Source organism: Diceros bicornis, chromosome 26 (genome assembly GCF_020826845.1).
Source record: "Diceros bicornis minor isolate mBicDic1 chromosome 26, mDicBic1.mat.cur, whole genome shotgun sequence".
In the NCBI taxonomy this organism is placed as follows: domain Eukaryota; kingdom Metazoa; phylum Chordata; class Mammalia; order Perissodactyla; family Rhinocerotidae; genus Diceros; species Diceros bicornis.
In genome coordinates, this window is record NC_080765.1 from 30,316,010 (window position 1) to 30,342,688 (window position 26,679).

General features: G+C 36.3%; 1 protein-coding gene and 1 long non-coding RNA gene across 3 annotated transcripts in view; one reads left to right on the plus strand and one right to left on the minus strand.

The window, feature by feature from the left end:
- Positions 1–26,270, minus strand: part of LOC131422574 (uncharacterized) — a 71,708-nt gene extending 45,438 nt beyond the window's left edge. Inside the window, exons 1-2 of one of the 2 annotated variants that reach the window (XR_009224104.1) lie at positions 26,122–26,270; positions 24,429–24,580 (exon numbers count right to left, since the gene is read on the minus strand). This is a non-coding gene — a long non-coding RNA (uncharacterized LOC131422574). Of the gene's footprint in view, positions 1–24,424; positions 24,581–26,121 lie in introns of both variants that reach the window. The other variant, XR_009224103.1, reaches the window with a different exon arrangement.
- LOC131422573 (phospholipid-transporting ATPase ABCA3-like) overlaps positions 1–26,679 on the plus strand; it is a 224,008-nt gene that overhangs the window by 170,687 nt on the left and 26,642 nt on the right. Inside the window, exons 22-24 of the mRNA XM_058569911.1 lie at positions 1,861–2,083; positions 19,665–19,826; positions 22,860–23,038. Coding sequence (XP_058425894.1) covers positions 1,861–2,083; positions 19,665–19,826; positions 22,860–23,038 — 564 coding nt within the window. The remainder of the gene's footprint in view (positions 1–1,860; positions 2,084–19,664; positions 19,827–22,859; positions 23,039–26,679) is intronic.

The window sequence follows — 26,679 nt, forward strand, 5'->3', positions numbered from 1 at the left end:
CAGATAACCTCTAGAAGCTTGAAAAGGCAAGAAAATGGATTCCGCCTAGAGCCTCCAGAAGGAATGAAGTCCAGGTGCCTCCTTGATTTTAGCATAGTTCCAAAACCATAAGATAAATTTGTGTTGATTTAGCAGCTAAGTTTGTGGTAATTTGTTAAGCAGCAATAGGAAAGTAATACATAGACTAATACATACCCACAAGAAAAGCTAAAATTAAAAAGACTAAAATACCAAATGTTGGTAAGAATGTAATGAATTGGGAGTTGTGATTGCTGTTGGTGGGAACTTAAATTGGTTCAATCACTTTGCTAAATAATTTGCCATTTTCTTCTAAAACTTTGAAGATTTGTGAATATATATCTATCTCCAGTAGAAGTGCATACATATATGCAGCAAGAGACATGTACAAGAATATTCTTAAAAATGTTATTCCTAATAATAAACAATAAACACTGCAAACAACTCAAATGTTTATACTACTATAACAGATAAGTAAATGTGATATAATAATACACTGGAATACTAAACAGCAATGAAAATGAATTACCATACAAGGCAACCGTGGGGATGAGTTTCACAAATACAATGTTGGCGCAAGAAGCCAGGTATGAAGAAGTACATATTCTGTAATTCCATTTATGTACAGTTGAAAATACAGGTAATATTTAGGGACGTTATGTTAAAACCATAAAGAAAAGAAGGAAAACGATTATTGTGGAAGTCAGGATAGTTACCTTCACAGAGGAGGAAGATGTTTGTGCCTTGAGTGGCATTGGAGTCTTTGTGTGGTAATTTCACAGCAGTGTTTGTTTTGTGATAATTCATGGATCTATATTTTGTGCATTTCTGAATGTTACATTTCAAAATAAAGTTTAAAATATTGATCTAAATATTGATATTTTTGTTTATAGACTAATTTGGGGAAAATCTGCTTTTTTACAATGTTATGTCTTCCTATCCAAAAATGTACATTTTATAATTAGTGAAATCCCTAAACGTTATAACTCTTTCAACAAAAAAAATACCTAGATCATCCCAACTTCTATATAAGTAAGTCGTTGTATTCATTCCGTTTCTCTTTAGACTGAAAGTCTGCTGTGATAGAAGCAAAGTAACCAGGCCCATAATACTCAAATATTTTCACCTACATTATGTTCATTTGTTTGTTGCTTTTTCTACTACCATTGAGAAGGTGCTGTCAGTCACATAGTAGCTATTCTCAGCTTAAACCTACTGTCCACTCCTCAAGGATCCTGCTACATAATTGTTTAATAGTTCAAAATAGGTAACTCTGGAATACTTGGAGAAACTACAGTTAACAACTTATAAGATATAGATTTCTGGAAATTTATTTCCCTTAACAGCTCTATAGGTTATCTCTGAGATGAGGAGACGAGGGTTGGGAAACAGAGTAGAGCCAACAGGCAGAATCTAAAGATGGAGAGCCCTGAGAGGTTGGTCCCTTAGTATCACAGCTTACAGCTGCCAGAATGAAAATCTTAAAAAAAAAAAAAAGGTTTCCCTGCTAGGTGATCTAATTTCTGGAAATACTGAGTGTGGGCTTATTTGGAGATGGAATAATGGGAAGAAAGAACACAATTTGATTTTATCTTGTTCAAGGAGAACAAAATGAAACTTCCAAGTAGATAAAAAACAAGTAGAAAGGTAGGCAGAAGAAGGGTTCTGCTCAGTGATGAGTAAAAAGTGGAAGTACCTCACAGACAAAATTATTTGATTAATAAATAGTTCTGTGTTCTAATAAAGGAAGATTTTTCCTTCTCTAAGTTTTTAGACTTGAGTTCTTAGGCATTGCATAATTTTCTTCACTTTGACGTTACTTCTGTACTCTTTGTGTCTCAGGTGGTGTTCATGTCCTCTGGATTGGATGTATTGATCAAGGATTACCACTTTCTGGACACATTGTTCATCTTCATGCTGTTTGGCTGGTCTGTCATTCCCTTCTTGTACCTGATAAGTTTCCTGTTTTCTAGTCATACCAGTGCCTACATCAAGCTCGTCATGTTTAACTACTGCGCAGGGTTTTTCGGTATATTAGCGGATTTGATAGTAAGCACAGGAGTGGGTAAGGACTTCACATAATTTTCCTTTCCAGGGGAATAAATAAAGAGGAATGGGCTTGAAGATAAGAACGTTACAAAGTTGTTTGGTTCTGGATTCAGGGCAAAACTTAGGCTGGTTGTAAATTAATAACCTTTTATTAAATGTCACTAATATTATAGGCGTTATGTTGGGTACAATGCAAAACAAATTATGACTCTAATATCTTAACTAACCCAGTTCCCTTCCTTCAGGCCTTGTTTGCCCAGGATTTGTAGAATATTTATGTTTTCATTTTCCTCCTTTGATTTTGAGGTTAAAGAGAGAATGACTGGACTGGCAATGATCACAAACAGGAGTTTCTTAGAAGACAGACTGCTGCCACTCTTTTATTAAATCACCCTATAAACTTTAATTTGATCTGTTTTAAGTAATTCAGCCATGCTTGGTCTTGCAGAGACTGAGAGGAATAGGCTTCCAACCCATTTACTGACCTTAGATCTTGCCTTCCTAAAAAGAATTCCCTGAGTTAGTCAAAGATCTATTTTAATACTCCTCTTCAGGAGGGCATGTTAAGCCATATGAGAAAGAATTGATCTCTGAATAGTAGACTAAGAAACATGTAGGTGGATTTATGCGTTGATGTTCATTCCTGAATTAATCACATTGCTGTCAATTCCTCTCTAATTGTATCTAAACTAATAGTATTAGTTTGCTGCTATAACAAATTACCACAAACTTAGTAAATTACACAAATCTATTATCTGTAGCTCTAGGTCAGAAGTCTGACATGGGTCTCATTGGGTTAAAATCAAGGTATCCACAAGGCTGCCTCCCTTTCTGGAGGTCTTAGGGGAGAATTTGTTTCTTTGCTTATTTGGGTTTCTGGCAGAAATTCAGTTCCTTGAAATTATAGGGCTGATATCAGAATTTTTTGTAAAATCGATATTTTTCCTGTCCTAAGTATTTGATAGAGCTCACCAGTGAAAACCTCAGGGCCTGGAGTTTTCTCTGTGGGAATTTTTGTTATTAATTGTAAATTTAATTTCTTCATGGTATAGGGCTATTAAGATTTCTTATACCTTCTTATGAAACTTTTGATAAGTTGTCTTTTTCAAAGAACTTTTACATTTCCTCTAAATTTCTAAAACTATTGGCATAAAGTTGTTCATAACATTCCCTTATGAAATCCTTTAAGATCTACAGATAAATATTGATATCTGCTCATTCATTCCTGGTATTGCTGTATTTGCTCATTCTCTCTCAACCTTTCCTTGTCGTTAATCTTCTTAGGATTTTTACATTTTAATTTAAATCTTTTCAAAGTGCTATCTTTTGGTTTTGTTAATATTGTCTATTTTTTGTATTCTGTTTTATGGATTTCTGTTCTTATCTTTCTTTTCCTTTCCTTGTATTTACTTTGAATTTAATTTGCTATATTTATTCTATTTTTGTAAGATCAAATATTAAATGATTTTAAACCTTTATTCTTTGGAATACATAAGCATTTAAAGCTACAAAATTTCTTCTAAGTACTGTTTTAGTTGCATCCCACAAATTTTGACATGTTGTATTTTCATTAACATTGAGTTAGAAATATTTTCTAAATTCTACTTGACTCATGCATTGTTTACCAAATATTTGATGACTTTCTAGATTTTTTATTGATTTCTTTTATTTCTATTATAGTAAAAAATCGATCTCTATCAATATTTCAGTAATTATGCTCCAGGACACCTTCACTGCTCAGTCACCACTGGTCTGATGTGCGGAAAATGTCCATGTTCTACTCAAGGCAGTCCTAGGTTCTAAAAGCCCCTAAAAGATTAGATATTGTTTGGAACATCCTCACGGGATATCTAAGAGCTCTTACTCAGCATGTCTACATATCACATGTCACATAAAACAGTTATAAAATAGATATTAAGTCTGACTTCCTCTAAAGATTAGGTGTTCTCCAAGAAGTAACTTTAGGATGATTGGTTTGGGATGATCTCTGTTCATTTTCACTGGAAGAATAGCATTGTAACTTAACAGTGTTATTTGTTTTTACAGAAACAAAGGCTTGCTAAGTAATATTCTCTGAAGAGAGTTATGCACACAATTTAAAGATATTTTATTTAAAGATATTTTGCATAAATGCAAAATAATCTTCAATCATTATAAATTCAGTATCCTGATGCTCAGAGCCTTATTATATATTTGCTTAAAATGAGACAAGGTGAAGAGGTGGTCTTTGAGCAAAATATGAACATTTCCTATGTATTCCATAAAATTTAACAGAGCTTTTCATAAATGTCACATTGGAATAGAACAGCCACCTGGAAATCTAGATGCCCTATGAAAGGATTTGCTATAGGCTGTATTTATTTTTTTCTACTTTATAATCTCCACAGAAACAATGTTATATGTATAGAGAAGCACTGGGAATATTTTGCCAGGATCTCTGTTGGGTTCAGAGTTGCTTTTCAAAATCCTTGCTTGTATTAGGAGTGTATGAAGAGACCAGAGACCTGCAGACAGAAGGGTTACCTTTGCTAAGCCACTCCTGGTTCTTATATCCTGGACATGACTCCTCATCTCCCAATTAGAGTTCCTCATCTATAACATAGGAGTAATACTACCCACTTCACAAACTTGTGAAAATTAAATGATTAAGATACATGATCTCACTTATGTGTGGAATCTAAAAAAGTTGAATATGTAGAATCAAAGAGTAGAACAGTGGTTACCAGTGGTGGAGAGGTGGAGGAAATGGGGAAATGTTGGTAAAGTGTACAAAGTTGCAGTTGTGTAGGATGAGCAAATCTAGAGATCTACTGTACAGCATAATGACTATAGTTAATGATTCTGTATTGAGTACTGGAAATTTGCTAAGAGAGTAGATTTCAGGTGCTCTTATCATTAAAAAAATGGTAACTATGTGAGAAGAAGATATATTAATTAGCTTGTCTTTAGTAATCATTTCACTATGTATACGTATATAAAATTATCATGTTGTATGCCTGAAATATATACTTTTATTAAAATGTTTTAAAAAAATGGAAGAGCTTTAAAAGTAAAAAAAGAAGAAAACATAAAAAAGAAATCAGAAACTGTGAGAACCAACTCTGTCAGATCTCTGGAAAGTGGTCAGAGGTTTACAACAACCAAGCAAATGCTGAATCAAGAAAAAAACCCTTAAAACAATAGGAAATATGTGTGGCATTTTTACGTGCACTTGCCTGACTCCCTCTCCAGCTTGGCAGCAGTCTTGAAGATACAATCCATGCTCCCAGTGTGGGACATACATCCCTAGTTCCAGAGGGAGCAGAGCAGACCTTCCTCACAAATTTTGGTGTAAGTCAGTTCTAATCTGTCTGGGCGTTAACTGAAGAACTGATGTGAGGTACTCATCTCTGTTCCACCTAACTCAGAGCTCACCAGGCATAAAAAGCAATGGGCATTTCTAAAAAATGTTGTAAGGGAGATAACTCTCAGATGCCCGAAGAAGAAGATTACAGTTAAGGCATAAAATATGCTGCCTAAGGCCAGGGACAAAAAGCCAGAGAGAAGTTCTTTGGAAAATTAGGGCATTAAAAAGCAACCATGTATATGGGGGAATTTTAGACAGCCACACACAGGCCAAGGGCAAGATATTTGCTCAGAAAGAACCTGTGAAGACCATAAGGTTTCACTTTGGGCTGATCCCGAGGGTCAGTGAAAGTCTGGTAAGTGTTGGAGGAGGGCTCCAGCACAGAGAAAGTCTTAAAAGAATGGTGAAATTTTGTTTTGTTTTGGATCCAGACGTTCAAGGAAATTTCTGTCAAACAAGCTAAGGAACAGAGACTTCCAGGATCATTCATGAAAAGGAGTAAAGTCTCTGCAAAAGTGTTTGGAAAAGTCATTACACACAGAGACTATTAGAGCATTTAACAATAAAAAAAAAACAACAACAAGAACAGCAAACCCTAGAGAAGGAGGAGAGCCTGCTTTCCACAGTTAGAATATTATAATATTCAAATATCCAGTTTTCAAAAAAGTCACAAAGCATACAAAGAAACAGGAAAGTATGGCACAGTCAAAGGAACAAAATCAACAGAAACAGTCCCTGAGCAAGTCCAGACAAAGAATTTAAAACATCTGCCTTAAACATACTTGAAGACCTAAAGGAAAAGATGTACCAAAAAACACCAAACAAACAAAAACTAAAGGTAACCATGAGAATGATGTCTTACCAAATAGAGATTTAACAATAAAGAGATAAAAGTTATGAGGCCAGCCCAGTGGTATACTGGTTAAGTTTGCATATTCCGCTTCAGCGGCCTGGGGTCCACCAGTTCGGATCCTGGATGTGGACCTACTCACCGCTCATCAAGCCATGTTGAGGTGGTGTCCCATATAGAAGAACTAGAAGGATCTACAACTAGGATATACTAGTTTGGGGAGAAAAAAGAAAAAGAGGAAGATTGGCAACAGATGTTAGCTCAGGGCCAATCTTCCTCAAAAAGAAAAAAAGAGCTAAAAATTATAAAAAAGAACCAAATAGAAATTATGGAGAAGCAAACAGAAGTTAAAAATACAACAACTGAAATGAAAAAATTCACTGGAAGGGTTCAACAACTGATTTTATCAGGCAGAAGATAGATTCAGTGAACTGCGACAGGACAATTGAGAACGTTGAGTCTGAGGAGTAGACAGAAAAAATAATGAAGAAAAGTGAACAAAGCCTAAGGGACCTCTAGGACACCATCAAGACCAGTATATATATTATAGGAGTCCCAGAAGGAGAAGAGAGAGAAGAGGAGGAAAAAGAATATTTCAAGAAATAATAGCCAAAAACTTCCCAAATTTGATGAAAGATATGAATCTACAAATCCAAGAAGCTCAGTGAACTCCAAGTAGGATAAATTCAGAGAGCCTTATGAAGATACATTATAATCAAACTGTGAAAGACAAAGAGAGGATCTTACAAACAGCAAGAGAATCAACTCATTAAGTACAAAGAATATTCAATAAAATTAATAGTGTATTTCCCATTAAAAACCATGGGGACCAGGTGACAGTGGGATAACATAATTGAAGTGCTAAAAAAAAAACACCTGTCAATAAAAACCTATATATCCAGCAAAACTGTCCTTCAAAAATGTAGAAGAAAATAAGACTTTCCCAGAGTAAAAAAAAAAAAAAAAGCTGAGGAGGTCCATTACTCAACCTGCCTTACAAGAAAGAAATGCCTGAGGGAGTCTTTCTGGATGAAATGAAATGACACTAGATAGTAACTTGAAGCCATATGAAAAAATAAAGATCTCCCATAAAAATAACTAACTCCATGAGCAAATCAAAAAGTAAATGTTATTGTATTTTTGGTTTATAACTTTACACCTTGAGAAACAAGTAAAAGAAGAGAAAACTAAAGCCAAAGATAGCAGGATGAAGGAAATACTAAAGATTAAAGATAAACAAAATAAAAAATGGGAAAACAAAATCAGCAAAACCAAAAGCAGATTCATTGAAAAGATCAACAAAAAAGTTGAAACCTTTAGCTAAGAAAAAAGAGAGAAGATGGAAATAACTAAAATCAGAAGTGAAAGGGGGGCAAAGATGGTGGTGTAAGCAGACTCTGAACTCACCTTCTCCGGCAGACACACCCAATTTACAACTACTCGTGGAAAATTTACCCTTGAGACAGAACTGAAAACTGGATAACAGGAACTCCGGCAACAAAGGACAATCCTAATCGAGGTGGAAGAGGCAGAAACTCCCTTCTAGAGAGAAAAAACCCTGCGTTCACAAGCCGCCAGCTTCATGGCCACCCGTGAGCAGCCCACAGGTACGCAGCCCTCCCTGGAGGAGAGGGGCCCTGAGCTGGGGAGCACTCCCGCTGTGGGCATTCTGTGGACCCAGCACAATTGAGACAAGTGGCATAATATCTGACTTTGCCTGCTATTAAAACATTGGGGAGTACGTCCCAGAAAAGCTGGTTCACAAAAAAATTAAAACCGGCTCTTAAAGGGCCCACGCACAAACTCACCCAGTTCAGAAAGCAACCTAAAATCACCAGAAAGAAAGGTGCACAGTGCTTTGGTGAAAAGAGACTCACCTGATAGGCTCTGAGTGCATCGCAGTGAGGGGTGAGACCTCTCCAGGGACTGGGACATTGGTGACGGCCATTGTTGTGGCCTGGTGTGGGCGTGCTGACACACACGCCATTGGAGTACTCCCTGGGGCCTGCTAGCCCAGGACTGCCCCACCCACTAGAGCACCAATTTAATCCAGCTCAGCCAGGGCAGGCAGCCCACCCTAGAGACTGGCCCCACCCAACAACAAGCCCTCAGGCAACGTGTGGGCCTGCACAGATTGGTGACTGGATTCTCTGCAGCCTAGCAACTGAACCCACTTCAGTGGGGCAGGGCATGCACAAGGAGTGGGTGGAGAGTGTGGGGCGGTGGTGGATTGTGTGGGGCTTCCACCATGGAGAGACTGGGTCCACTTCAGGAGGTTAGGGCGCGCACACGGGGCAGGACTGAGTTGACTGTGTCTGTGGACCTGTGGGCGGCAGGGCTTGTCTGCTGCAGAAGAATTGTGCTTCTCAAAGACCCACATAGGGGGTTTGCCCCACCTTCCAAAGCCTGAAACAATTGGGTTCTCCCATGCCTGAGGCAGCCCCACCAAGCTGCAGTCCTCAGAGAGCTGACAAGAGACCTAAAGGCTGGGGGCTTATAGCAATTGTAAGCTCCTGAGCCTAACAACCTGCCACGCTGGGGCCCTACTCACTTAAAAGAAATACTGCAACACAAATGTGGTATTAGAACTTGCAACCAATTGTGCTGGGGCTCACCACATCTGATAAAGAGACTGAAGGGCTCACAACAACTACAAGCAGCTGAGCATTACAACAGCTGGCCAGGAGCATAACTCGGCCTCCCTGGGTGCCTACAGGGAGAGAAAACAGGCCACAACAGAAGGACACACATAGCCCACATAGGGGTCATCCTTGGAACATTGAGAACTGAGGAAAGCACACTGCAGGCCTCCTAAGGCATCACTTACATAAAGTCACCTCTCCAAGAGCAGGAGACGTAGCTGATCTACCTAATACATAGACACAAACAAAGGGAAAGAGGCAAAATGAGGAGGCAAAGGAATACATTCCAAGCAAGGGAACAGGACAAAACCCCAGAAAAGGAACTAAGTGAAACAGAAATGAGCAACCTACCCGACAGAGAATTCAAACTAAGAGTGTTAAGGATGCTCACTGATCTGGGGAGAAGAATAGATGAACTCAGTGAGAATGTCAACAAAGAAATGGAAGATATAAAAAAGAACCAATCAGAGATGAAGAATACAATTCTGGTAATGAAAAATTCACTAGAGGGACTCAAAAGCAGAGTAGAGGATACAGAAGAACGGATCTGCCATCTGGACGAAAGACTAGAAGAAATTACCCAAGCTGAACAAGTAAAAGAGAAAAGAATTAAAAAGAGTGAGGACAGTCTAAGGGACCTCTGAGACAGCATCAAGCACACTAACATCCATGTTATAGGTGTCCCGGAAGGAGAAGAGCGAGACAAAGGGGCAGAGAATCTATTTCAAGAAATAATAGATGAAAACTTCCTTTACCTAAGGAAGGAAACAGACATCCAGGTAAAGGAAGCACAGAGAGCCCTAAACATCATAAATCCAAAGAGGCCCACACCAAGACACATCATAATCAAAATGTCCAAAATTAGAGAGAAAGAGAGAATCCTAAAAGCTGCAAGAGAAAGACAAGTTACACACAAAGGAAGCCCTATAAGGCTATCAGCTGACTCTTCAGCAGAAAGCCTACAGGCTAGAAGAGAGGGGCACGATATATCCAAAGTGCTAAAAGGAAAAAACGTACACCCAAGAACACTCTACCCAGCAAGGTTGTCATTCAAAATGGAAGGAGACATCAAAAATTTCACAGACAAGCAAAAATTAAAGCAGTTTGTCACCAAGAAACCATGCTACAAGAAATGTTAAAGGGACTGATTTAAGGGGAAAAGAGAAGACCAAAAATAGGAAAAATTATCTATTTCCATCATAAGAGGGTAATGGATACAAATGCACAAAAGAGAGGTTAGATATGATATCAAAAACATAAAAGGAGGGAGGAGGGGGGTTAAAGAGTAGAGCTTTCAGAAAGAGGTCAAACTAAAGAGACCATCAATTCTGTATAGAAGAAGGAAGGAACAGAGAAAGACTACTAAAACACTGAGAAAAAAAGAGTTAGAAAATGGCAGTAAGTACATACTTATCAATAGCTACTTTAAACTTCAGTGGACTAAATGCTCCAATTAAAAGGCATAGGGTGGCTGATTGGATAAAACAACAAGACCCATATATATGCTGCACACAAGAGGCACACTTCAGACCTAAAGACACTCACAAACTGAAAGTGAAGGGATGGAAAAAGATACTCCACGCAAATGGCAATGAAAGAAAGCTGGGGTAGCAGTACTCATATCAGACAGAATATACTCTAAAACAAAAGCTGTAAAAAGAGACAAAGAAGGGCATTACATAATGATCAAGGGAACAATCCAACAAGAGGATATAACACTTGTAAATATGTACGCATCCAATGTAGGTGCACCTAAATATATAAAGCAACTATTAACAGACATAAAAACAGAAATAGACAGTAACACAATAATAGTAGGGGACTTTAACACTCCACTTACACCAATGGATAGATCATCCAAATAGAAGATCAATAAGGAAACATTGGCCTTAAATGATACACTAGAACAGATGGACCTAGTAGATATATACAGAGCATTCCATCCACAAACCGAAGAATACACGTTCTTTTCAAATGCACATGGAACATTCTCCCGGATTGATCACATATTAGGCCACAAAACAAGTCTCCATAAATTTAAGAAGATTGAAACAATACCAAGCATCTTTTCTGACCACAACAGTATGAAACTAGAAATCAACCATAGGAAGAAAATCAGAAAAGCCGCAAATACGTGGAGATTAAAAAAAATGCTAGTGAACAACGACTGGGTCATGAAGAAATCAAACAATACCTGGAGACAAATGAAAATGAAAATATGACATGCCAGAATTTATGGGATACAGCAAAAGCAGTTCTAAGAGGGAAGTTTATAGCAATACAGGCCTATCTCAACAAACAAGAAAAATCTCCAATAAACAATCTAACAGTGCACCTAAAGGAACTGGAAAAAGAAGAACAAACAAAGCCCAAAATCAGTAGAAGAAGGGAAATAATAAAACTCAGAGCAGAAATAAATGAAATAGAGACTAAAACAATAGAAAAAATTAATAAAACCAAGAGCTGGCTCTTTGAAAAGATTAAAAAAATTGGCAAACCTTTAGCTAGACTCACCAAGAAAAAAAGAGAGAAGGCACAAATAAGTATAATCAGAATGAAAGAGGATAAATTACAACAGACACCTCAGAAATACAAAAGATTATAAGAGAATACTATGAAAAGCTATATGCCAACCAATTCGACAATCTGGAAGAAATGGATAAATTCTTAGAATCATACAACCTTCCAAAACTGGATCAAGAAGAAGTAGAGAATTTGAATAGACCAATCACCAGTAAGGAGATCGAAACAGTAATCAAAAACCTCCCCAAAAATAAAGTCCAGGACCAGACGGCTTCCCTGGTGAATTCTACCAAACATTCAAAGAAGACTTAATACCTATCCTTCTCAAACTCTTCCAAAAAATTGAGGATGGGGGGAAGCTCCCTAACTCATTCTACGAAGCCGACATTACCCTGATACCAAAACCAGTCAAGGACAACACAAAAAAAAGAAAATTACAGGCCAATATCACTGATGAACATCGATGCAAAAATCCTCAACAAAATACTAGCAAATTGCATACAACAATACGTTAAAAAGATTATACACCATGATCAAGTGGGATTTATTCCAGGTATGCAGGGATGGTTCAACATTCGCAAATCAATCACCATAATACACCACATTAATAAAATCAAGAATAAAAATCACATGATCATATCAATAGATGAAGAGAAAGCATTTGACAAGATACAGCATCCATTTACGATAAAAACTCTGAATAAAATGCGATAGAAGGAAAGTATCTCAACATAATAATGGCCATATATGAAAAACCCACAGCTAATATCATCCTCAATGGTGAAAAACTGAAAGCTATTCCTTTAAGAACAGGAACCAGACAAGGATGCCCACTCTCACCACTCCTATTTAACATAGTACTGGAAGTCCTAGCCAGAGCAATCAGGCAAGAGAAAGAAATAATCGGGATCCAAATTGGAAAGGAAGAAGTGAAACTATCACTATTTGCAGATGACATGATTTTATATATAGAAAACCCTAAAGAATCCACCAAAAAACTTTTAGAAGTAATCAACGAATACGGTACAGTTGCAGGATACAAAATCAACATACAAAAATCAGTTGCATTTCTGTACACTAACAACGAAGTAGCAGAAAGAGAAATTAAGCATGCAATCCCATTTACAATTGCAACAAAAAGAATAAAATACCTAGGAATAAACTTAACGAAAGAGGTGAAAGATCTGTACACCGAAAACTATAAAACATTGCTGAAAGAAATTGAAGAAGAAACAAAGAAATGGAAAGATATTCCGTGCTCTTGGATTGGAAGAATTAACATAGTTAAGATGTCCATATTTCCTAGAGCAATCTATAGAGTCCATGCAATCCCTATCAAAGTTCCAACAACATTTTTCACAGAAATAGAACAAAGAATCCTAAAATTTATATGGAACAACAAAAGACCCCAAATAGCTAAAGGAATCCTGAGAAAAAAGAATAAAGCTGGAGGTATCAGACTCCCTGATTTCAAAATATACTACAAAGCTATAGTAATCCAAACAGCATGGTACTGGCACAAAAACAGACACACAGATCAATGGAATAGAATCGAAAGCCCAGAAATAAACCCACACATCTATGGACAGCTAATCTTTGACAAAGGAGCCAAGAACATACAATGGATAAAAGAAAGTCTCTTCAACAAATGGTGTTGGGAAAACTGGATAGCCATATGCAAAAAAATGAAAGTAGACCCTTACCTTACACCATACACAAAAATTAACTCCAAATGGATTAAAGACTTGAATGTAAGACCTGAAACTATGAAACTTCTAGAAAAAAACATAGGCAGTACACTCTTCGACATCGGTCTTAGCAACATATTTTCAAGCACCATGTCTGACCGGGCAATAGAAACAATAGAAAAAATAAACAAATGGGACTACATCAAACTAAAAAGCTTCTACACAGCAAAGGAAACCATCAACAAAACGAAAAGACAACCTAACAGCTGGGAGAAGATATTTGCAAACCATACATCTGATAAGGGCTTAATCTCTAAAATATATAAAGAACTCATGCATCCCAACAACAAAAAAACTACCAACCCAATTAAAAAATGGGCAAAAGACCTGAACAGACATTTCTCCAAAGAAGATATACAGATGGCCAACAGACACATGAAAAGATGTTCAAAATCACTATCAGGGAAATGCAAATCAAAACTACAATGAGATATCACCTCACGCCCGTCAGAATGGCTAAAATTAACAAGACAGGAAACAACATGCGTTGGAGAGGATGTGGAGAGAAGGGAACTCTCATACACTGCTGGTGGGAGTGCAAACTGGCGCAGCCACTGTGGAAAACAGTATAAAGATTCCTCAAAAAATCAAGGATAGAACTACCATATGATCCAGCTATTCCACTGCTGGGTATTTATCCAAAGAACTTGAGAACACCAATGCGTAAAGACACATGCACCCCTGTGTTCATTGCAGCGTTATTCACAGTAGCCAAGACTTGGAAGCAACCTAAGTGCCCAACAAGGGACGAATGGATAAAGAAGCTGTGGTATATATACACAATGGAATACTACTCAGCCATAAGAAACGATGAAATCCAGCCATTTGTGACAACATGGATGGACATTGAGGGTATTATGCAAAGTGAAATAAGTCAGAGGGAGAAGGTCAAATACCATATGATTTCCTTCATTAAGTAGTAGATAACAACAACAATAAACAAACACATAGAGACAGAGATTGGATTGGTGGTTTCCAGAGGGGAAGGGGGGGGGAGTAGGGTGAAAGGGATAATTCGGCACATGTGTTTGGTGATGGGTTGTAATAGTATTTTGGTGGTGAACATGATGTAATCTATGCAGAAATAGAATTATAATGATGTACACCTGAAATTTATACAATGTTATAAACCAATGTTACTGCAAGAAACAAAAAATTAAAAAAAAAAAGAAAGAAAGCAATTCCATTTATAATACATCTAAAAGAATTAGGAAATCCACATCCAAAAAGTGAAAGTTGGATCCTACCTCATACCGTATACCAAAATTAACGTAACATGTATCAGTGACCCAAATATAAGAGCTGAAACCATAAAGCTCTTGGAAGAAAAAGGGGTACTTCTTCATGACCTTGGATTTGGCAGTGAATTCTTAAGCATGACACTGAAAGCACAAGCAACAAAAGAAAAAGTATATAAACTGGATATAGTCAAATAAAAAACTTTTATATATCAAAGAACATTATCAAGAAAGTGAAAATAATCTTACAGAATGGAGAAAGTATTTGAACACTTACCATATATCTAGTAAAGGCCTAGTATGTAGAAAATACAATGGACTCATAACTCAACAACAAAAAGACAAATTTCCTAAATAAAAAAATGTGTAAATAACTTGAGTAGACATTTCTCCAAAGAAAATATACAAATGGCCAACAAGTACATCAAAAGATGCACAATATCATTAGTCATCAGGGAAATGCAAATCAAAACAACAATGAGATACCACTTCACACCCATTATGATGCTGATTATTTAAAAAAAAAAACCCAGAAAATAACATGTTTTGGCAAGGATGTGGAGAAATTAGAAACTGTGCATTGCTGGTGGGAATGTAAAATGGAGACCCCACTGTGGGAAAAAGTCTGGCAGTTTTTCAAAAGGTTAAACACAAAACTACCATATGACCTAGCAATTCCACTCCCGGGTATCTAGCCAAAAAATTTAAATCAAGAACTCGAAAAGGTTTGTATACCAATGTTCATAGCAGCATTATTCACGACGGCCAAAAGGTGGAAACAATCCAAGTGTCCATCAACAGATGAATGGATAAAACAAAATGTGTTATGTATATACAGTGGAACATTATTCAGCCACAAAAAGGAATAAAATTTTTATATATGCCACACCATAGATGGAACTTGAAAACATTATGCTAAGTGAAATAGGCCAGACAGTTAAGGACAAATATTGTATATTTCCACTTATTTGAGGAACATAGAGTAGTCAAATTCATATAGAAAGAAGTAGAATAAAGGTTACCAGAGTAGAGGGCAGGAAAGTAGGGACGGTTATTATTTAGTAGGTACAGAGTTTTTGTTGAGAATGAAAAAGCTTTGGGTGTAGATAGTGGTGATAATTATACAATAACGTGAATATATTTATTGCCTGTATTGAATTTATTTATTGTACTGAATTGTGCACTAAGTAGTTATAATGATAAATATATATATTTTACCACAATTTAAAAATTTTTATATGCCATTGATTTTTTTTGTAGTTACATATATTTGAGGATATTCCCTTCATTTCCAAGATTGTTTAGAGTTTTTATAATGCACAAGTTTTGAATTTTAACAAGTACTTTTTTTTCTTTTGCGTTGGTGAGATGATCGTATAGTTTTTCTGCTTTATTCTAGTGTGGTGATGTTCACTAATTAATTTTTAATGTTAAACCAACTCTGCATTCCTATAATAACCAAACTCAGTTGTATTATCCCTTATTATACATTTCTAGATCCAATTTGTTAATAGTTTACAAGGAAGTTTTATATTAATGTCCGTGAGACAGATTTACCTGTAATTTTCCTTTCTTATAATGTTCTTAGATTTTGGTAGCAATATTATGCTGACTTCATACAAAACGTTAAGAAATAGTCCTTTGTATTCACAAAAAGATTTTTTTATGTAAGATTGGTGTTATCTAAAGATTTCCATTTGCATTTGGGAATGAGTCAAGGATGCTATCTATCATTTCTATGTTCAACATCATACTGAAGGTTTTAGTCACTGCAATAGGCAAGAAAATAATTAAGGCGTAAGTATTGGCAAAAGAAGAAATAGCACTGTCATTACTTGCAGATGACATTTTTGTGTACATAGAAAATCTAAAATAATTACAGATAACCTGGGGAAATTAATGAGTGAATTTTGCAAGGTTAGTGGATATAATTGACATACAAAAGTAGGTTTTATTTAGAAAATGAAACTTAAGAAGATAACCACTAAAATGCTTAAGATAACCACTAAAACTCACATACTCAGAAATGAATCTGATGATGATGTGCAACATTTATGCCATCCCAGACTACAAAACTTTACTGATGTTCTACTACTTACAAAGGTGGAGGAACTTATATCAGACTAATACTCCCACACCTAACAATTATAAACTATGGACAAATTTTTAAAAATTTGGATGTACTTCACAATGACTAAAAGTAGACAGAAACTGGAAGGGAGTTCACACTTTGAATGAAAAAGCACTGTGTGAGTTTCTCATTTTTATTGCTTTTATCCTAAGGATAGACTATAGTTTGGAGGTGTGGGATGGCTAAAACCCAGATCATTTCACTGGCACATTCTTACAAACTTTTAAGGGGAAAAATATCAATACTATACAAAGTCTTTTCGAAAACAAGAGAGAATATTTCCCAACTCATTTCATGAGGTTAGTAAAAACTAACAGAACCGTACGTTTGGAATTCGAGAAATAAAGTTAAAAGTAACTAGACAGTCAAAGAAGAAGTCAAATATATGTATATATTATACAACAGAATAAATCCAAGATAAAGAGAACAGATTAGTGGTTACCAGAAGGGAAGGGGGTTGGGGAGTGGGTAAAGGGGCACATAGGTATGGTGATGGATAAAAATTAGATTATTGGTGGGGCCTGCCTGGTGGCGTAGTGGTTAAGTTCGCATGCTTCACTTCGGTGGCCTGGGGTTCACAGGTTCAGATCCCTGATGCAGACCTATGCACCACTTATCAAGCCATGCTGTGGCAGGCATCCCACATATCAAGTGGAGGAAGATGGGCATAGATATTAGCCCAGGGCCAATCTTCCTCAGCAAAAAGAAGAGGATCAGCAAGAGATGTTAGCTCAGGGCTAATCTTCCTCTCACACACACACACACACAAAATGAGATTATTGGTGGTGAGCATGATGCAGTCTATACAGAGACTGATAAACAATAATGTACACCTGAAATTACACAATGTTATAAACCATTATGACCTCAATAAAATAATTGAAAAAAAAACACAACAGAAGAAATCCAAGAAAAGTAGAAAGAATTATATAATAAGGATAAGAGTAGAAACTGAAGAAATAGCAAACAAAAATAAAAGAGAGCACCAAAAGAGCCAAAGATTGGAAAAGAGCCAAAATCTTTGGAAAGATGGTAACATTGCCACAACCCTGATAAGTTAATAAAGAAAAAAAAAACGTCCAAATAAGCCATATTAGGAATAAAATGGAGACATAAATACAGACGCTGCAGACATTAAGAAGACAGGATGATGTGATAAATAATTTTAAGATAAAACATTTGAATATTTAGAATAATTAGATACAATTGTACAAAAAATAACTTCCCAACACCTTGTCAATAAGAATTATAAAATGTAAATGGTCCTAGAAACCATTCAAGAAATTAAATCATTAGTTAAAATCTTTCTACAACAAAAACATCAGGTCTATATTGCTGCAATAGTAAGTTTTATGAAACATGCAAAAACATAGAATTCTAATCTTATACAAACCCTTCTAGAGAACAGGGAAGAAAAACAGCCTCTTTACTCATTCTATGAAGTTAGCATATCTTTGACCTCATGAATAGAAAAGAATAGAAGAAAGCAAAATTACAATTAATAAAAGAAAGGAAAAGTTAATTCATTATGACCAAACTGAATTTTTCCTAATAATGCAGACTAGCAATAGACTCAGAAAGTCTGTTAATATAATTTGCCATATTAATAAATTAAGGGGAAATCTTGATATATGCAAAAATGTCATCCAAATACATCCAATGATTGTTCACTATAACATTTCTTAGTAACTAGGAAAAAACTTCCATAACTTCATAAAGGGAATTTGCAAAAAATATACAACAAATATCATACTCAATGCTGAATAATTTAAAACATTCCCTTTAAAATCCACATTATACCTAAGGTCCTGGTCAGTGCAGTAATAGATCAAAATAAGAGATGTGAGACTAGAAAGGAAGAAACTAAACTCATTATTCAGAGATGACGTGAAAATCAGGATACTTTTATCAGAAATATGGAGAATGTATAGGGAGGCAATCCAAAACAGCAGATAGCAATTCTGCTTTTCTCTAGATCCGAATGCTAGGGTCAGTATTCAGTCTTTATGCACAAGATGGCCACACTGATTGTTTATGATTTGTATTCAATCTGGTTGGTTGTTAGTCTACTCTTATTGGTCCATACACATGCTGAACCGGAAGATAAATATTTTTAAATATTATTCATGCATTTACAACGCATTTTCCTCAGTTTTTACCTTCCTCCCCACTCCACTCATATGTTGTCCTTCAACAGTTTGTCAGCTAAGGAATCATATTACTCTTATGTAGGAAGATTGTCCTCTGCTCCTTCAAGTTGAGGGGATATTTATGCACTCTACAGAGAGAGGCTAAAATACTTTATAACATTAGCCACTTGTTATTTTTGGCATCTACTCAAGTGACCAATCAATGTCCAGAATTATTCTTTCCAGCTATCAGAAACACCAGATTGGTGTTTATACACCAATTGTTACTCTGTTTGGGGCAGGCTTGGTATGAATTTACCACTTAGAAAATTTACGTCTTAGGAATTTACTCATCCCCTATCATCCTTGCTTGGCCACCTCTCTTTTGTCAAAGTCGTAAAAGTATGTTTTTTGATCCGACATATAATTTTATCTCTATTCCCAATAATCTGAACTCAGTCTTGAAGTCCTACAATGACAATTCATAACCTTAACCCTTACCCATGTTTTGTATTTCCTTGTGTATATTCATCAACTATTATACACGTTAATATTTAGAGAAACCTCAGTTAGTTTTATGCTTAGTTCTCTGAAGATGTATCTCCTTTTAACTGATAAAGTATTCCTTATCTCTTTTCCATCTTTGAGTTCTAGGCTAAATTTCCTATTCCAACTTTGCTTCTTTATTGATCATGTAGGATAAGAAATAATAAGTATGGGTTTCCTGTTCATATCAGGTGACAAGAAGACAGATTATTTGGATATCAACTTTCCCCAAATGATTTTCCAATGCTGTAATTATCAATACAAACTATGCTATAAGACATCATGGATAGCATACTTATTGGCAAGATTTTAGAGTTTTTTGAGTGTAGTATTATGGCTTTGTAATTTTCTCAGTTTAATTTGATCAACTTGGGGGGACTTTGTTTTCTTGAGGCAGTTCATTTCATATAAAGCATGCTAATATTATCATGTTTTTAATCACAGACAAGGAAGCTGCTTCTAAAAGCCCCCTGCTTAATTCATTGATGCTGTTACCCATACATAACTTTGGGATGAGCATCAGCAGATACTATGATTTCCAGGAGAGGAAGAGTCTATGTTCCTCATTGAAAAATGTTCCTGACTACATAAATTGTAGTAAAGAAGGTAAGTACCTGGGGCTCTCCAAGGCACATCAGAATTACTACTAGTCAATTACTTATTGCATTTGAATAGCTCTACCTACATTATTTTGAATCTTCACAATAAGTCGTCAAGTTATATGTTGTTATCCTCACTGAGAAAACTAAAGCTTATACAAAATTGAATGACTTACTCTATGTCACACAACAGTACAAGTTAGAGCTAAAATTCAAAGCTTATATGCATAATGCATTTTCTTATGGGAAAGAATCTCCATGGATGAATGGATAAAGAAAATGTAGTATATATACACAGTGGAATATTATTAAGCCATAAAAAGGAAATCTTGCTATTTGAGACATACGGATAGACCTTGAGGGCATTATGCTAAGTGAAATAAGTCAGACAGATAAAGACAAATACCATATGATCTCACATATATGTGGAATCTTTAAAAAAAAAACAAACCTGAACTCATAGAGATCAGATTGGTGGTTGCCAGAGGTGGGGGGTGGGGGTGTGCAAAAATGGGTGAAGGGGGTCAAAAGGTATAGTTATAAAATAAATAAGTCATTGAGATGTAATGTACAGCATGGTGACTATAGTTAATATGGTATTGTATATTTGAAAGTTGCTAAGAGAGTATGTCTTAAAAGTTCTCATCACAAGAAAAAAAGTTTGTAACTATGTATGGTGATGGGTGTTAACTAGACTTATTGTGGTGACCATTTTGCAATATATACGAGTATTAAATCATTAGGTTATGTACCTGAAACTAATATAATGTTATATGTCAATTAAATATCAATTTAAAAAGACAATAAAAAATAAGCATAAAAAAAGATATAAACCTACAGATTCAAGAAACTAGATAAACTTCAAATAGGTTAAAACCAAAAATATCCATGCCAAGAGACATTATAATCAAGTTTCTACAAGCTAAAAACAAGAAAAACATCTTGAAAGCAGCTACAGAAAAATGATGCCTTATCTGTATGGGAAAAACAGTTCCCTAATTTATAGATTTCTCATCGGAAACCATGAAGACCAGAGGAATTGGCACATGATTTTCAAGTACTGAAATAAAAAAACTATCAACTCAAAATTCTATATACAGAATAGATCCTTCAGGAATGAAGGGGAAATCAAGACATTTTCGGATGAAGGAAGTCTACAGGAATTTGTCAGCAGTAGGAACTCTGAAAGAATGGCTAACAAAAGTTCTATAAACATAAATGAAATGATAAAAGAAGGAAATTTGGAACATCAAGAAAGAAAAACAACGGAAAGAGTAAAAATATGGGTGAATACAATATACTTTCTTTCTCCTCTTGAGTTTTCTTGAGTTTGGCAGTCAAAGCAAAAATAACATTGATAATGTTCTCAATGTACACAGAGGAAATATTTAAGACAATTATAAATGGGAAAATTAATGGGATGTAAATCAAGTAAAGTTTTCTACACTTCACTCGAACTGGTAAAAGGAAAACACCATGATTGTGATAAGTTATGTATGCATAATGTGATGCCTAGACCCATCACTATAAAAGGTACACAAGGTGATACATTAAAAAAAAAAGATAAAATATAATGTAGTTGAATTTTAAAACTAAACAAAAAATATTGCTAGGTATTTTCAATTTGTAAAAATTCATTGTGGGCCAGCCCCATGGCATAGCGGTTAAGTGCGCATGCTCTGCTGCTGGCGGCCCGGTTCAGATCCCAGGCACGCACCAATGCACCCCTTGTCAGGCCATGCTGTGGCGGCGTCCCATATAAAGTGGAGGAAGATGGGCACAGATGTTAGCTCAGGGCCGGTCTTCCTCAGCAAAAAAGAGGAGGATCGGCATGGATGTTAGCTCAGGGCTGATCTTCCTCACCAAAAAAAAAAAAAAAATTCATTGGGTCCTACACTTAGATGAATTTCTATATATGTACATAATATTTTAATTAAAAGTTTTTTTTTTATTTTTGGTGAGGAAGATTGGCCCTGAGCTAACGTCTGTTACCAATCTTCCTCTTTTTGCTTGAGGAAGATTGCTGCTGAGCTAATATCTGTGCCAATTTTCCTCTATTTTGTATGTGGGACACCACCACAGCATGACTTGATGAGCAGTGTGTAGGTCCGTGCCCAGGATCTGAACCTGCGAACCATGGGCTGCTGAAGCAGAGCACGCGAACTTAACCACTATGCCACTGGGCTAGCCCCTAATTAAAAGTTTTTTAAAAGTAAAAATGGGAGAGTTGATCATCTTTACCTCCCTGATGAGCCTGCTGTTTTCCCTAGCATGAATTCAGAACTTTTTCTCATAAGTGATTGGAAAAGTGTCAGCTCTTGGGAAACTACAACTTAGTTTAAATGTTAGTGTTCCATTATAGGTAAGAGTGTTTGCTTATGTAACACATTCCCAGGTGATTCTTCTGCAGCTGCTCCATACTTTCAGAACTATCATCTGACGTATTTTCAGGGGAAAAATATTTTTGGGCAAGGAGAGCCTCTGCAGCTACCTAATACTCTGGTTCTGGCTATCTGGTATATATTGGCAATGGATGCCTAGAACTATAGCAAGACAAAACTCATAGAATTAAAGGCTTTGGGGAGGCCCTGTGGCAGCATAGCAGCTAAGTGCACGTGCTCTGCTGCTGGCAGCCCGGTTTGGATCCTGGGCGTGTACTGATGCACTGCTTGTCAGGCCATGCTGTGGCGGCGTCCCATATAAAGTAGAGGAAGATTGGCACGGATGTTAGGCCAGGGCCGGTCTTCCTCAGCAAAAAGAGGAGGATTGGCATGGATGTTAGCTCAGGGCTGATGTTCCTCACAAAAAAAAAAAAAAAAAAAAAGAATTAAAGGTTTTGCCCCTCTTAAAGGATTTTGAAGATATTTTGCATGACATACAAAGTTATTAAACATACCATTAAATATATTAATTTTGTGCTTATTTGCAAACCATTCAATTTGATTCTATAGTACATCCTGTTTGCTGACTTCTTAGAGTTTTCTCATTGTGTTAATTTTTTTAAGTAAGCCTATACCTTTTTCTTTGTTGTTGTCATCAGCAATGGAGTTTAACGTGTATAGTTTGGAAGGAGATGGAATTGGAAAATTTTTAATTGCGATGGCTGCCACAGGATTTATTTTCTTCCTCTTGATTTTCCTTCTGGAGACCACTTTATGGAGAGTTAGAGCGTTTGTGTTTCGCTATATTTTCTTTGGTAGCTACAAGAAACTTAATAAGGTGAGTACCTTATCTTTTAGGCATCTCTAAGAACAAAAGCACGTCTCTACACATGCCTGACTCCATTACTGGATATAGGAACATAAATCAATCTATATTGATTGGGATCCATGGGAATGAGAGATCTTCATCATAATTTGAACTTTGTGGTTTCTAAACATTATGGCCTCTACTAGTTAGAACATGATATTTTTTACAGTTTGATTATGATAGAAAGCTTTCCCTTGAACATCTCCTGTGTCAGAAAACCATTCCCTCCCAAAACTGCCCATTCACCCTAATTTGGCCCCTGGATAGTTCTAACAAACTCCCAAGTGATATTGATTTTGCCAGCCTGTAGAATGCATATTTAACAGTAAGGTTGTACAGCAGTTGTTCTCAAACTTTGGCATTTATCAGAATCTCCTGGAGGGATTCTTAAAATACAAATTGCTGGTCTCTGTCCCATGAGTTTCTGATTTAGTGGATCCGAGGTAAGGCATGAAAATTAGCACATGTACTACATTCCCAGGTGATTCTTCTGCTGCTTCTCCACACTTTGAGAACGACTGTCTGAAGTATTTTCAGATGAAAGAATATTTTGAGGCAAAACAATCCTCTCTGTTACCAAAATAGATGAAATTTCATGACTCTCCCATAAGCTAAGACCTCAGTCCAAATTCTTGCCGTTCCAGTGTGGTTTTTCTTCACATTGTACAGCACAGGTCTGTCTCCATGGTATTCGAGACTCAATGTGTATGATGAAGGAATGAATCATGGCACTAAGTGAGGCATGAAAGACAGAGAGTATCCAGGATGTGCCTTTAGAGGTGGGACAGATGCTGAGCAAAGGCCCAGCCCTGGTGTCATCAGTGGAGTCAGCACTTGGTGTCCAAATCCTATGAGAGTCTCCCATTCAACTGAGCCATTAATCTACAAGATTGAGTACAGTTTCCCAATGGATGGGAAGAGCCCAGGGACTGGAGAGTCAGGCCAAGTGAGCAAGCCAACAGCTGGTTAGCACTAGCAACATTGCTCATAGGAAGCAAAGTTCAATGCTCAGGGCTGAGGTGGTCATACATTCCAAAGATGTACCTCAGGCAGCTACTATGTGCCTGGTACCACACTAGATGCTGGATAGGACTCGGATTTCTGAGAGGGGTCCAGGAGGAGCAAACAGATCCCCAAACTTGGAGGAGAGATGAAAGGAGACCTCCATAGAGATGAAAGAGAAAGGGCTTAGGACAGGGGCCAAATCAGAGCTCAGACAAATACCAGCCAAAGAAACATGTGCTCTGATAAAAGGAAATACAAAATGCTGGAAATACATCTAGGTGTCACCAAAACAAGCTTTAGGCATTGGGTGACACTTGAGGAAGTGAGTTCATGGCAGAGAGGTCAACTTACGCACAGACAAGGATGTGAGAAACATTCAAGGAGCGATTCAGCACGTCTGGAGCCAAGTCCAGGTGTTGGCAGGCAGAGCAAGATGACTGTAAAGATGCCGGGCGCCAAAGCAGGGAAGGCCTCACAAGTATCAGGCTAAGGATCTTGAACTTCATTCTGAGGGCGATAGAGAGTCATGGGAATGAGGAATTCATTGGCAAAATTATGTGGACTTGGAATTTGCTTTGGGGTAAAGCTTGTAACAACAGTTTCAAATTATATGACATTGGAGTATGCAGGGGTTTCTATTCTTTTCTCATTTTGTACTTTTCAAGGAATGTGTCAATTTCATCGAAACCATCAAACATATTGACACAAATTTGTTTACAATATCTTTTTATTTTTGCACTTAATATCTATTTCTATTTGTAGGTTTTCTCCCCACCACCACCTTTTTTTCTTAATTACCTTTGCTAGGGTTCTAACCAATTTTATTAATCTCTTCAAGGAACCCACTTTTGAATTTTTGACTTCTCTGTTACATGTTTTATTTTCTTTTTCTCATTGATTTCTTTTCTTACCTTTATTTTTCTGTCCTACTCTATTATGAGCCCATAATAACATTGAGACTAATACCTAAAAAGAATATTATAAAACAGAAAAATTACAGATGAATCATGCTTATGGACATAGATGCAAAAATCCTTCACAAAAATATTAGCAATGACCTGGTAAGATTTATTACAGGAATGCAAGGATAGTGAAACATTTCAAGATCAATCACCACACTAATAAAATGTAAATCACTATATTAATAAGAAAAATGAGAAAAACATTGCTATCACCATTTCTATGTAATAGTTTACTGCAGGTATTAGTGAAATAGGGCAAGAAAAAGAAATGATAGGCATAAAATTCAAAAGGCATGTAAAATTCATTATTTACAAATGGCAGGAGTGTACATAGATAATTTAAAGGAATAAAATATTAGAATTAATATCGCTAAATAAAGTCAGCATAGAAAAATCAGTTATAGATCTATTTAAAAGCCACAAACAAAAAGTGAAATGTAAAATGATGCCATTTGAATAGCAAAAAAACAAAAAATACCTAGGAATAAATCTAACAGAAGTTATGCAAGGCTTTTACATAGAAAATTACAAAACACTATTGAGAGATTAAAGAAGACCTATATAAATGAAAGTATATACCATGTTCTTGCTGGGGAAACTCAGTAATGGGAAGATGACAGTTTTTTCCCAAATTGATCTAAAGAATCAACGCAATCCCCATCAAAACTCTAGTGGGTATTTTTGTGCATGCATGTGTGTGTGTGAAAAATGATCAGCTGATTCTAAAGTTTGCATGGAAATGCAAAGTGCCAAGAATAGCCAAGGAAATCTTGAGAAAGAAAAAAAGTGGTAGACTTATACCACCAAATATAAGTATTTTTTTATAAACTATAGTAGTTAAGACAAATAAAACAATGTATCAGAGAGAATAGCTTTTCTTCAAGTGTGGTTATCTACATCAGCTCAGAATTTTTTAGAAATGCAAGTTCTTGGGCCCTACCCCAGACCTACTGAATCAGAAATTGTGGGATTGGGACCCAGCATTCTGTGTTTTAACAAGCCGTCCAGGTAATTCTGGTGCATGCTAAAGTTTGAGAACAAGTGGAGTAGAATGTCCAGAAATAGATGCACAAAATATGTGGTCACCTGATATATGACAAAGTTGACACACAATGCAATGGAGAAAGGATTTTCTTCTCAATTAATGGTGCTGATTCAGTTGGATATCCACATGGAAAATCATGAACTTTGAGTCCTTTCTTACTCCATACAGATGGTTTGTCGATTTATAGCTTTTCCTGTAGATCTAAATGTAAAAGGTAAAACAGTAAAGCGTTTAGAACAAAAACATAGGAAATATTTTCATGATAGTGAAGGCATCATTATCAAAAGATATCATTAAGTGAGTGAAAAGGCAAGTCACAGAGTGGAAAAAAGATTTTTGAATTGCAAATCAATAAGAAAAACGCAGACAACCCGATTTAAAAATGGGTGAAAGACTTGGGCACTGACTTTACAAAAAAAAAGAATATCCAAATATCCAATAAACATATGTAAAAGTGCACAACATTATTAGTTATCAGTAAATGCAAATTAAAGCCAATGAGGGACACCACAATGAACACATAAAAATACTGAGTGTTGAGGATGCAGAACAACTGGAACTCTCAAACACTGGTGTTGGGAATATAAGCTGATACCCCT